The following is a 13,267-nucleotide window of genomic DNA, read 5'->3' on the forward strand; positions in this document are numbered from 1 at the left end:
GTATGCCTTCTGACTTATAAACACATACCTCAGGGATAATAGGACAGAACAGTGATTAGATTTTCCTCTTGTGATGGGATTTGTGGTCAGAGATATCATGTAACTACTGCTCTGAAGAAAGGGTGTTGCATTTGTTAAACCCAATAGACAAATAATAGAGAATTAACTTACAATTGTTTCAAATACTATGTATATATTCCTAATTATGACATCGCCATTGGCATTTTATAAGTCATTAAGGCTGAAATACACAGGAAGACTGAAATATCACAGAAAACATTTCTTATAAAATGGCAAAAGAATGAGCCAAAAATGGAACTTACCAGATAAAGTACGTGATGATGAGAAACTGAACTGCTCTGTATATGATCCCAAGAGTTTGGTTCTTGACCACCATTACCTTTGGAGTCTCATAGTCCCAGAAACCAAGAAAATATTCTTTGATAAACTCGCGTAATCCCATGATGAATTAGTAAATGAGATATTAGTTGTGTATATATTTTCCTAATGCTGTGATATCCTCTCCCCTTCTTACCAGCACCAGTGGGCTTCTCTGGAGCATCTCTTGATGTGAGGAGCAGCCTTGATGTGAGAAGAAGGGGTGTGGTTTATGGAGGTATATCAGTGGCAGCAAAATTTAGCAGTAAAAATGTTGAAACCATTCATTTTTTATTAAAACTTTTGCTTTGGATTTTTAAGCATTTCTACATTTTTTATGAATTATTGAATTAAATTATCTTTTTCTTTTTCTTTTTCTTTTTCTTTTTCTTTTTCTTTGATCTATTTCTTTACCTTTATCTTTAGACTAAGACTGTATCATCTTGTTCTTTCTCTTTATTTCTCTTTGTTCTTGTTCTTATTTTATTTTGATTTATTTTTTATGAAAAATTGCTGTATTGTATTTGCTGTGGCTATTGGAAAATATCAATAAAGTTTTTACCTTACCTTACCTTACCTTACCTTAAATATAAATTCACTTTTAAAGGTTGATATCTTTTTCTCTAAAAATGTAATGATTTCTCAGGTATTTTAACTAGTGTTTTATTTTAAATAAACAATGTTGATATAATAGTACAACCAGACAATATTGAATTTAAAAATGTTTACAGATAAAAAATGTTGAATTTTATTTTTTTTATTATTTGAATGAGAATATGTACACTATAAAATTAATTAATTTCGATTTTCTTGATTGAATAACAAATATATACAAATGAAATACAACCTTATATATAAATTGTAAAAAAAGAAATAGTTCATCCTTTATTTATGGTTTTGGGTTCTCATTTCTCGAATATGATAAATATTTGCTAAATCTTGTGAAATATGTGTGCTACGTCAGCGAACAAACACGTATCTTCATGTTAACATTCATATTGTTTTTATCCCTCACTTTGAATTTCTATTTTTATTTATTATTATTTTAATAACGACATTTCAGACAGGCGTAGATTCGGCCCGACTCTTGGGTCCTTGCATCTTCCTTCTCTCGCCTCCACCGCGCATGCCAGTTCACACGTGCGTTGGATGCGTGTAGCGAAGTCATATTTAACTTCCTGATTTCTGCAATATATACTATAATTGTTTTAGCCTCGAACAACAACAGTTAATATAAATGGGAGGCATACAGAAGAAAAAGGTAAGTGTCCATGTTGAGTCGTGTCAGGCTCGATACGTGGCTGTTAGCGTTGTTAGCTAGCCTGCGAAGCTAACTGTTTTTGCTAACCTGGGAACTAGCTACTCTGAATAGAACACATTTACAGAAAATATATGTTGTGTGTATTGAAAGTAATTGTATGTGTGGTTTTCCAGTACGAGCGTGGTTCTGCCACCAACTACATCACAAGAAACAAGGCTCGCAAGAAGCTGCGCTTGAGTCTCCCTGACTTCAGGTAACACATGGTTGTAAACAACGTGATGAGAATGTTATGACTTTGCAATGTCTTGTTTGGATATTTGAATTAATTCCATAGTTTTGGCATTGAAAATGAATTGCTCATTTGTCCACCCATGATTTAAAGAAAAATGTGATTTTTAGAAATGAATAATGTCGAAGGCTGAACTATTATCTTACTATTTGACTTACTATAATATTGCAATTGCTGTCAAATATGCCATTACTTTTTCGATGACCTCTTAATATAGGTTTCTGCTCAAATACAGTAATTAACTTGTAATTTTAGTACAAGAATTAACTCGGGATTCTAAAAAAAATAAATAAAAAAACTCCTACAATAAAATGTATTTCTATGTGATTCTTAAGATAAATGGATTAAGCCATGGTTAAGAATAAGAAAAATTAAACATTCTGAAATCAAATGTATGTGGTTTATTTAGATTATTTAATTGCAGTTGTCAACAAACTTAAAAAGTTAAGCCAGGACCAGAGGAGAGAAATCCTTCCAGGCTGTTGCTCCTAAGCTTTGGAACGATCTTCCTCTCTCTTTACGCTTGATGGAGTCTACTGACTCCTTCAAGAAACATCTAAAGACGTTTTTATTTGTTCAGGCTTTTCCTTGATTTTCTGGAACTCCTGTTGTGTTATCAGTTTTATCTTGATCTTTAAAATATATACTTTATTGAATATTGTTTTGATTTTTTAAGCGCTTTGTGACCCTGGTCTGGAAAAGCGCTATACAAATAAAAATTACTTACTTACATTCAGATATTTATCTTTATCAGTTCGTGTTAAATCACACAAACTTAACCAAATAAGCAAACTTTATTTGTAAAGCGTCTTTCACGGACCAGGGTCACAAAGCGCTTTAACAACAAAACAATATTAATTAAAAAATGCATAGAGTGTGAACAATTGTGCAAACAATGCGTCCGTCACCCTGCTTTGCCCTTTTTGCATGTTTTTACATCCGTCTGGGTTTTAGTACAATTCTAGTGACAAAATAAACAGATTTATACAAACTCTACCAACACATGATGCAAATTTCAATAGTTGTGACTGTAAATTTTAATGTTTCCTAAAAATAACGTCACCCTTTTCAAAACTATGTTTATATTAAATATATGAATCGATTAACTTATTATGATTTTGATATTTTTTCAACGATTTAAATTGTTGTCAAGGAAAAATGAATGTCTACTTGAAACTAGAATTATAATGCAATGGGGATTATAAAGCCTAACAATGTGTCTGTATTTTTTTGGCGTATTTAGGAGACTATGCATTCTGAAAGGGATCTACCCACGTGAGCCAAAGCACAAAAAGAAGGTCAACAAGGGATCTACGGCTCCAAGAACCTTTTACCTGCTGAAAGATATCCGTTTTCTGCTTCATGAACCAGTTGTAAACAAGTTCAGGGAATACAAGGTACATTTTTTTTTCTCTGTTAAGTGACCATTGAAAAATAAAACCTACAAGCATAGTTTGAGTCACTTTTAAGTGTTAAAAAATGGAAGAAAGTTGTTGCTTTAACTTCAATAAATAGTACATATTGTGTCAGTGCATTGTTTTCTCTATATAACACTTTGATCTTTTTTGGACAGATATTTGTTCGTAAACTCAAAAGAGCATATGGGAAAACCGAGTATTCTGCAGTACAGAGACTGAGGGACAACAAACCCACGTACAAGTTGGACCACATTGTCAAAGAAAGGTGACATTTCTTTTGTTGGATCAAATATCTTGTCAATTAGGATGTCATGTTTACTTTAATAATTGTGTATTCATTTGATAGATACCCGTCCTTTATTGATGCTCTGCGCGACATTGAAGACCCTCTCTGCATGGGCTTCCTATTTTCCACGTTTGCCCGAACAGGAAAATGTCACGTTCAGACCATCCAGCTGTGCCGACGTCTGACTGTGGAGTGGATGAACTACATCGTCGCATCTCGTGCTCTCAGAAAGGTTCTTTAATGAATGTTCTCTCACAATAGCTTAGGCTACATCAGAGTCCATCATTTCCAAAATATTTAATATAACTTTCATAATGTAATATTTTCAATTAAGATTTACAACTTACTTCCGTCAAATCATCTATTTGCCACTCGATTTAAAAAAAAAAAAAAAAAAAAACCCCAACAAAAAACGGCTCCAAATTAAAATCTTTTTCTCTCTCCATTATCGTGGCAGGTGTTCATCTCTATCAAGGGTATATATTATCAAGCTGAAGTGATGGGACAGATCGTCACATGGATGGTGCCGTACCAGTTTGCCCATGACGTAAGTACAATAACCTGTTCTGTGATAATGTCATTGCTGTTAACATTTGAATATCATAATATTTCATATACTCACAATTATTTTCTCTTCACTGTTGAAATAAATATATCAGCAAATTTATAAACTGGAAGAACAGTTAGAGATTGACAGTTAATCTTGTGTTTCTCACCACATTTGGTTTTGTATAATGGAGACCGAACTTGACAAGTTTTTCTTTTTTTTTTATTGTCCAAAATGTTTTGTTTGCATCAACATTATACTCAAACCTGTTTATCGACTGCTGCTAGCACCCCACTGATGTCGACTACAGAGTCATGGCCACCTTCACTGAGTTCTACACCACTTTGTTGGGCTTTGTCAACTTCAGACTCTACCATTCACTCAACCTGGTTTACCCGCCAAAGGTATGTGTATATATACACTAACACACCTATGTGTAATTAAACGAACTACAAATTAAAAATAATTTCTAATGTAAAGTAAGATTTGATTCATTGTTTTCTTTTCTTTGTAGCTGGACAGCCAGACGGAGCTGAACATGAAGCCAGAGGATGAGGAAGACTATGCCATGAATTCTGAAACTTACTTGGAGGTAGATGAGCTTCCTTACTTACTTACTTTCTATTACTTAAGGGAAATGTGATTTATACTTGGAAAATGTGAATTTCTCTAAGGAGATGAATAAAGTATCTATCTATCTATCTACATCAATGTAATTTAAATCATTATGTATTAGAAAACATTTTAAGATGAGGAAGTAACAAAACAACAAATCTGTACTAATGAATACACTGTAAACGCAGCCTCACTTATGGTTTTGAAACTAACTGTTTATGATGGAGCTTGTTTTTTTGTAATCGTTTAGTAAATACTTGTAATGTTTGTAGAAACTGTCGGCTCTGAGCTCCAGTCTGACCCGGGTCGTCTCAACTGGAGGTGATGATGAAGCTGAAGTGGACCAGTTTCCTGTTGATGGGGTGAGATCAATATTCCATGTTGTGCCACAAATGGCTTTTAATTCAAATTAATTTGATATCAAATGATTCTCAAAATTGTAACACAGAGGATTACAAATGTTTGCTGACTTTTCAGGAAGACCTTGATAAGCTGGAAGAAAGAGAAAAGGAACAGAAAATGCAGGAAGCACAGAAAAAACTCTTCGAAAGCTGCAAGTTTTTCCTCAACAGAGAAGTTCCCAGAGAGTCGCTGGCTTTTGTCATTCGGTGAGTACGAGTCACACATCACTGTTTATACTCCCGATGCACAATCCAAGATGATGTTCATCCTTTTATATCAAATGTGTCCTAATTTCAGGTGCTTTGGTGGTCAAGTGTCCTGGGACAAGTCTGCTTGTATCGGCAGCACGTACGATGTGGCAGATGAGAGCATCACTCATCAAATAGTAGACCGGCCCAGCGTCGACAAGCAGTACATCAACAGGTGAACATCTAAGATTTATTTCTCATAGATGGTGACCCTAAATGAATTGTTTACCTTTTGGTTTTAGGTACTACATCCAGCCGCAGTGGGTCTATGACTGCATCAATGCCAAAATACTGCTGCCGGCTGAGGACTACTTTGTCGGGGTCACTCTGCCTCCTCATCTCTCCCCCTTCGTGGAGGAAAAAGAGGGAGACTATATTCCACCAGAGAAACTCAAGATCATGGCCCTTCAACGTGGAGAAAAGCCTGGTGAGTTTGATGTTATTTGTTAACTAGATTTGATGTCAACAAGATGTTAATTTATTATTAGAAAAAAACATTATACTTCCTTAAGTTTCCTTAATATATCCTTGTCACATGTTTTTTTTTTTTATTATTTAAGTTTTTATATTACATTTTCAAAATCAGTTTCTGTACATTTGTCAAGTCCAATAACTCTAAGGGCAATAGTTTATTTTAGTCGGTCAATATCTAATCACAGTTCAGTCAAATAAAAATGATTCTGGCACCTATCGATTATTTTAGTAGATATTGGACTGTTCATAATGCCGACCGAGAAGGATTAAAGAAAAGTGATGGCATGATGGAAAACTTAAAAAAAACAACTTGACAAATGTGAAAGAATTAATGTTATTGTGCAATATTAAAAAGCCTTAAATGATATTGTTTTGTATATTTTCTATTGTATATAGTTTATTTGGTTTATTAATGTACTACAACAAAGTGAACAAAATCCTGGAACTAAGATATTTAAGTAAGTAGTTTAAAAAGTTAAGTTGGAGTGGCCTAGTAAGAAATAATAAATGCATATCAGTCTTATAGTTAACATTGGTTACATCGTTGAGGTCTGATCTTGAGACTGAATTGTCTTATTTCAGCACGAGAAGCAGAAGAGGAGGATGAGGAAGAGGACGATGATGAGGAGGATGAAGAAGAAGAAGAAGAGGAGGAGGAAGATGATGATGATGATGAAGAGGCTCAGGTTGAGGAGAAGAACCTGAAACAAATGGAAAAGCAAAGATCACAAGGCAAAGTAAGTGACGCCGCCGCCACCTGTCGACGTCTACTGCAGGACGGCCCAACATTTGTCGACTCTTTGTTGTTTTACAGTCACTTCAAGTCAAAGTGACGCCAGGAAAAATGAAGGTGGATAATCCAGCACGCCTGGAGCAGGAGGAGAAGGCCGAGGAAAAGCGCCTGGCCATCATGATGATGAAGAAAAAGGAGAAATACCTTTATGATAAGATTATGTTCGGGAAGAAAAGGAAAGTCAGAGAGGTATGTGGCGTTTGTTATTGGCTTTGATGGATAAGAATGTTTGGAGAGGCCCGTGTGTCGATAAAATCCATTTTTAACACGGACTCTTGAAGTGGAGCTTTGTCCAAAACGAGGGATTTCTGGATTGACCTCAACATAACCTCTAATGTTTGTTCTCTCTGCTCACAGGCAAACAAGCTGGCTGCCAAACGGAAAGCTTTTGATGATGCTGAAAAATCCAAGAAAAAATCCAAAAAATGATCCAACCTTCGTTGTTGGTCATATGGACGGACTTTTGTATTTATGCATTTGTTGGATGATGGAACTCTGGACAAGTACCGAGTCCTGAGAGCGTCAGGGATGAACCTTGTGACAGTAACTGTTGATGTAAAGCAATGTTTTGAATCATAAAATACATTTTACAATAAAAACCTGTACAATTAATTGTTTATTTTATTGTTATTTTTCCACAAAACTTTGGTAATTTCAAAGACACCTCACTGATTGGAGAGTTCAAGTGTGTGTGTGTGTGTGTGTGTGTGTGTGTGTGTGTGTGTGTGTGTGTGTGTGTGTGTGTGCGCGGAGGCCTGGGTCGCACGCGGGCTCGTGACACTGAATCGAGGGTGTGGGTGACGAAGGAACATACGCAGGTCTTACCCACACACGTCTCAGTCTTCATTAATTTCTTCTTTCTGACCCAGATCTACGTTCCAAACACGCCCACAGACCGGCAGGCTTCAAACAAGAGCCGGTCTGAAGCCTGAGGGCTCGCCCGGCTCAACAAGAGCTGCAGCGTCGGGTTTAACTCAAGCATGGGGGTCACAACAGATGAGAGGTGGTAGACGCGAGATTCTATTGAAACTCAAAACGTAAAGCATTTCCTGAATTATAAGCAAAATTGGCTCCAAAAACGAGTGTTCCACCTTTTCTTGTAGATTCTGAATAGAACCAGTTCTAAAAAAAAAGCCTGATTCTTAACTTGAAACCAAATCTTGTCTGAGCTGAGCTGTTAAAGCTTTGAAACATTTTAGCAACAGAGACAAGAGTTCAACTTGTACAAGTCCGCTCTTTGTATTTGGCTTTTGTTCCTCTGCTGTCTTCCTCCAATCAGCCGGCAGCTTCACTCCCCGCCGGGCTGTCAATAGCTCCCTGTGTGCAGGCACAGAATAGAAGGACTATACTCTCCTCCCTCCCTCCTCTAGCGCCTGATGTCCCTCCTCTTCGCTCTCCCGGGCGAGTGCTGGTCCCCCGACAGGCTCTCCGCCGTCACCAGGTGCCGCTTCAGCCTCCCAGAGGTGCTTTGATCAGCACAATCGGTTCTGGAGGTGGAGGAGGAGGAGGCCTGAGGCTGAAAAAAGCGGAGAAACCGGAGGAGCTGACACTTGATCACGTTTGATGATCCAGTGACAACATGACTCGGTTTCACGGAAGACCAAGATCCTGATATCTTTGGGTTCACCTGCAGGAGAGAGCAGCTAGACATGCAGCCAAACCAGAACCGAGCCCTCACCACTTCATGAAGGTAAAAAGTTTGACTGTTTAAGACTTGAGTTTTACATCTAACTTATTCTTAGCTTAGAGCTCTTAAATATTTTTGTATTTTTGTATTTTTTTTGTTGTGGAGAATCTAATCAAAATCCGCCAAAATAAAGTGTCAACAGCTACTGATGAAACTTGAAATGTTTGAAATTATTTTATTAGTTCCAAAGCTGCCTCATTAATCTACTACTAAAATAATGGCGAAGCATGTTTCTATATCTGTAGCTGAAGATGATTGACAAAAACTTGCAGGTGCAAATATTTATCCAACTAGTTTTGGCTGCTGAGAATTAATGAATAATTGATGAGCCTCTAGTAGAACACTGCTATTTACACAGACTTCTGAAGTTTATACTTATTAACTAACCAGTGACTCAAAAATAAAAGTGAGAGGAATGTAACTTCCTTGATAAAATATTATTTAAAAAAATGTAAAGCCTTAAAATGGCTCAAGATTTGCTTATAGTTATAAGGTTTAAATCTAGTTTTTACTCCTGGACAAATACTAAACAAAAAAGAAAGCTAAGGGTTGAGGTCAAAAAAGGACAATGATGTTTGCTGATGATCTAGTGATTTGAGTTGACATTAGAGGATGAAGGAAATAAAGTAAAAGGAGTCGAGTGTTGACAACAAAAAAGAGGTGTTTGTAGGTCAAGATCAGAAATGAGATGGAAGGGACAAAGTTGGACGAATGCTGTGGACGGAGACATGGGTAAAAGGTAAAAGACAAGGTAAAAAGACAACATCTGTAACGGAGGACAAGAACGACAGGAGTGACTTGCTGAGACCATTTACTATATCAGGCCATTTTGTGGGACTTATGAAAAAAAATGTTTCTCCGAAGTTACATTTGTATTTTTTGTTTGTAAAATAGTAAAAATTAATCAATACTTTACTTTGGTATTTAATCTGTTGTTCAAGTTATTTTGATTTTAAGCTGAACAAACCGAGCTCAAACCAAGCTCTGTGGCGGGTTCATAGTGCGAGCTTAATGAAATGAATACTGACGACACAAAAGCTCCTCCATTGTCGTCCAGTATTTCTTATTAATGAAGCCGAGTTAGTGTTGGCTCTTCTTACCAGGAAGAGAAAAGGATCACTTTGTCTAGTGTCAAATATTTGTTACACCGGACTCAAGAAACTGGTTTGTACTGTTTTATTTATCCTATATATGATATTAAAAAAAGAAAGGATGTCATTTGAGATGTTGTGTCTTGAAACCTCTTTTTTTTTCATTTTTATTATATATTTCTTTTCTTTTGCTTATTTATATTATGACATTAATATTTGGTTATCATTTTTTTTTAATTTGTATGTCGACCCACATTTTGTATGGTAGTGTTTTCTTAACATGTCTTATGTTTTGCTTTTTACTTCCAATCATTTCATTTTTTCAAGTGGACTCTGACACAACCATCATAGTTCATTGTTGTGATGTTCTAGCACACCGGAAATAAACAAGTTATTTAGGAATGAGTGACTTTTTGAGAGCTATCCAAGAAATACTTTAACTCAATCCATTGCCTTATTCAAACATTATTTTTGAATTGTTTACTAAAATATATTAACAATTTCCTTGTCATCTTTAATTCAGGTACTTCACTCTGATTCTCTTTTGAAGTGTAATCACACCCTAAAGCTCTCATAAACCTGATTAAAAACAAACATGATTTGTCTTCTTAAGGAATCCCTTTACGGTGTCGGATCATGGCTGGGAAACCGGTCTGGCAGTGGAGGTCCAAGTGTAAAAGCCTGGCCGTGGGTCTCCTCCTCACCAGCTGCATGATCCTGTTCTACTGCCTCTCCAGTCCTCAGGTCCACTTCAACACGCCGGAGTAAGACTCTTCACACGCTCACCTCCGAGGTCACGTTTTACGCAAAACTACCTTGAGTTGCCGATTTTTATCAGTAAACCAGCAGCTGCTTCACGGATTTATTTCTGGACACAACAGAAATGAGGGCTTGTTTGTTGCCGTTACCTATGATGACTCGACAGTTTACACATTTTGCGTCCGTCTATTTATTGCTTATTTTTTCCCCTCATTCATCCCGGTCATGGTTACTCAAGCGGTTCCAAAGCAAGTCAACTGGACTGAGTTCTAGGAAGACGTTCAACTCTCGTCCCAGAAGCGTCTTTCTAGAACTCTGTCTAGTTGATGCACTTTGGAACCACTTGGTTCTGTTTTAATGTATACAAATTATATTTGTTCAGCCATTTTAAAAGGTAAAGGGTGAACATTGACTCTCCCACTTTATTTCCATGAACAATGTGTGTAAAGAAAACATTTAATCCTTTTTTTTTTTGCATAAATTAATCCTAGTTGAAAGTTGAGTCTGTATGTCTGGACCATTAGTTCAACCATTCAAACACCTGTATAGTTTATTTGTCTGTTATTTAATTATAATTTTAAGTTAACATTCTAACATTTTTAAATGATCAATTGTGTCAAACGTGGCATGGGGGCCAAAATCTGGCCGTTGGAGTCATTTAATGTGGCCCGCCAGAAATCCTAGAAGACAAGTGTTCGTGTTGATATGGTGGACTTTAAAGATACTAGTGTTTAAGATGAGAGAAGCAACAGATTATGTCAATATTAGAAAGAGGATCTGATAAGAGGAAAACTCACGTCGAATAAAATGATTTGATTGGAGTAAAAACTCAGAGATAATTAAGATGAATCAAGGACTATAGCGTCATCTGAATCACATTTCCGGTCAAAGTTTGGTAAATATACGTTTATTTTTTTCTCTTTGACTCATCAGTCATTTCGGCCAATTGTGTGATTGACTCACCTGTTTAGATCATGTTACGTGTTGAACCTCAAGTTATACATTTAAATGTTTAATATTTAAATGTAATTCAAAAATATTTTATTTCATCATTTTTGAAAATAAAAATAATATGAAGCACATCGGATATTCAGTATGAGTATTTAAGAATTAATTTTCTAACATTTAGTCAAGTTTTTCTATGTTTTAAAATGACTTTGGAATAAACAACTTTGTTGTTTTAATTCGATTTTTAACCAGTATAACTAATTCATAACCAATTCCTGAATAGAAAATTGATTTATTTATTACATTTTGATCATTTGTTCAACCGTCCCACAGAATTCCGGTGCCGTACTCCTGCGCCCACAGTCCATCTCACCTGACGAAGCAGACCTCCAACGCCTCCTGCTCTCCGAAAGTAGACCTCATGTTCCTGAAGACCCACAAGACGGCCAGCAGCACCTTCCTCAACATCCTGTTCCGCTTCGGGGAGAAACATCGGCTGAAGTTCGCTTTCCCCGACAGCAGGAACGACTTCTACTACCCGTCTCTGTTCCAGCGCTCCTACGTGAAGGAGTACAAACCCGGGATGTGCTTCAACATCATCTGTAACCACATGCGCCTCAACGTGCCGGAGGTGACGAAGCTGCTTCCCACGGACACCTCGTACATCACCATCCTGAGACACCCCGCCGATCTGTTCGAGTCCTCCTTCCATTATTTCGGCGCCCTGGCACCTTTCACCTGGAAGATCCCGGGAGAAGACAAGCTGACCGAGTTTCTCCGAGATCCCTACTACTACTACGACGCGGAAGGTTTCAACTCCTTCTACCTCAGGAACCTGCTGTTCTTCGACTTCGGGTTCGACAACACTCTGGAGCCGGAGGATCCACTGGTGGATCAGGGGATTCGGTCGATCACAGAGCGATTTCAGCTGGTGATGATGGTGGAACACTTTGAGGAATCCCTCATCCTTCTCAAAGACGCCCTCTGTTGGGAGATGGACGATCTTCTCTTCTTTAAGTTGAACGCCCGAAAGGGATCCACGGTGTCCAAACTGACCCCCGAGTTGAGAGCCAAGGCTATCCAGTGGAACTCCGTCGACTGGAAGCTTTACCAACATTTCAACCAGACGTTCTGGAGCAAGGTGGACGCCTACGGACGTCGGCGAATGGCCGACGATGTGGCCGCGTTGAAGCGGAGGAACTCGGAGATGGCGGCCCTCTGCATCGACGGGGGTCACGCGGTGGAAGCCGGCAGCATCCAAGAGTCGTCCATGCAGCCGTGGCAACCCATCGGAGAGAAGTCCATCCTGGGCTACAACCTGAAGAGCAACATTGACAAGGCACATCGCAGGCTGTGTCGAAAGATGTTGATGCCGGAGCTTCAATACCTCACAGAACTGGGGGTCAATCTGTGGATCACTCGACTTTGGGGGAGAATCCGGGAGATCATTAACTGGTGACGTGGATGTGAACTCGCGAATCAGAATGTGAGCAAATATGTCCGTAACATTTGATTGTTTTTATTAAGAACTGTCTGTTTTCTAGTCCTTTAATAATTGCATTTTACAATCTTTGACCAGAGAGAGCTGAGCCATAAAGTGAAGCTCTTCTACCAGTCGATCTACGTCTCTACCCTCAACTATGGTCACCGACGATGGGTAGTGCCAGAAAGAACAAGGTCACGGGTACAACCGGCGAGAATGAGTTCCGTGGAGATGTTTACGAGAAGCATCCGAGTGGTTTCCCTCCCGTGAAAACTGACTTTACGTGTTTTATTTATCAGAAAAGCGGGAAATTAGGAGGACCTTGTATGTGTGTTCATAACAATGTCTCAGAATTGATTGAAAATAAACCAAAAATAAAAGTGAACATGTTTTTTTTATCAATGAAGCGATCTCCATCTTTTTACTATCGATTTAAGATTCAATTGAATTTTCATCAACTAGCTGCAGTTGACCGGTCAAGGTTATTAACAAGGTAAGTGAGGCGGATAACCCTGGCACCAGACATACGGAGGGGGGTGAATCCAAAAAGAATATAATATAACAATATAATACATTTGAAATAAAAAT

The 13,267-nt window shown here is 37.8% G+C and overlaps 3 protein-coding genes across 4 annotated transcripts in view; 2 read left to right on the forward strand and 1 right to left on the reverse strand.

Moving 5' to 3' along the window:
* Positions 1-463, reverse strand: part of p2rx2 (purinergic receptor P2X, ligand-gated ion channel, 2) — a 3,341-nt gene extending 2,878 nt beyond the window's left edge. Inside the window, exons 1-2 of the mRNA XM_087800380.1 lie at positions 324-463; positions 1-28 (exon numbers count right to left, since the gene is read on the reverse strand). The exon at positions 1-28 is cut by the window's left edge and continues 108 nt beyond it. Coding sequence (XP_087656506.1) covers positions 1-28; positions 324-463 — 168 coding nt within the window. The remainder of the gene's footprint in view (positions 29-323) is intronic.
* A 1,033-nt stretch (positions 464-1,496) lies between these two features.
* pes1 (pescadillo ribosomal biogenesis factor 1) lies at positions 1,497-7,323 on the forward strand. Its single transcript, XM_087793521.1, has 15 exons — positions 1,497-1,639; positions 1,813-1,892; positions 3,172-3,325; positions 3,502-3,611; positions 3,693-3,864; positions 4,090-4,179; positions 4,467-4,583; positions 4,694-4,771; positions 5,067-5,156; positions 5,272-5,402; positions 5,494-5,619; positions 5,687-5,871; positions 6,501-6,655; positions 6,733-6,900; positions 7,069-7,323. Exons 1-15 carry the CDS (start codon positions 1,616-1,618, stop codon positions 7,138-7,140), a joined length of 1,752 nt encoding a protein of 583 aa, XP_087649647.1. The 5' UTR covers positions 1,497-1,615; the 3' UTR covers positions 7,141-7,323.
* A 782-nt stretch (positions 7,324-8,105) lies between these two features.
* On the forward strand, positions 8,106-13,064 carry gal3st1a (galactose-3-O-sulfotransferase 1a). Of its 2 annotated transcripts, XM_087800584.1 has the most exons (4): positions 8,106-8,401; positions 10,103-10,253; positions 11,530-12,682; positions 12,776-13,064. In XM_087800584.1, exons 2-3 carry the CDS (start codon positions 10,126-10,128, stop codon positions 12,653-12,655), a joined length of 1,254 nt encoding a protein of 417 aa, XP_087656710.1. In that variant the 5' UTR covers positions 8,106-8,401; positions 10,103-10,125; the 3' UTR covers positions 12,656-12,682; positions 12,776-13,064. The 2 variants fall into 2 exon arrangements, with proteins under 2 accessions (XP_087656710.1, XP_087656631.1); XM_087800505.1 differs by having other exon boundaries at positions 11,530-13,064.
* The last annotated feature ends 203 nt before the right edge of the window (positions 13,065-13,267 follow it).

The sequence above is a fragment of the Callionymus lyra genome, chromosome 1, assembly GCF_982586985.1.
Source record: "Callionymus lyra chromosome 1, fCalLyr1.hap1.1, whole genome shotgun sequence".
Classification (NCBI taxonomy): Eukaryota; Metazoa; Chordata; class Actinopteri; order Syngnathiformes; family Callionymidae; genus Callionymus; species Callionymus lyra.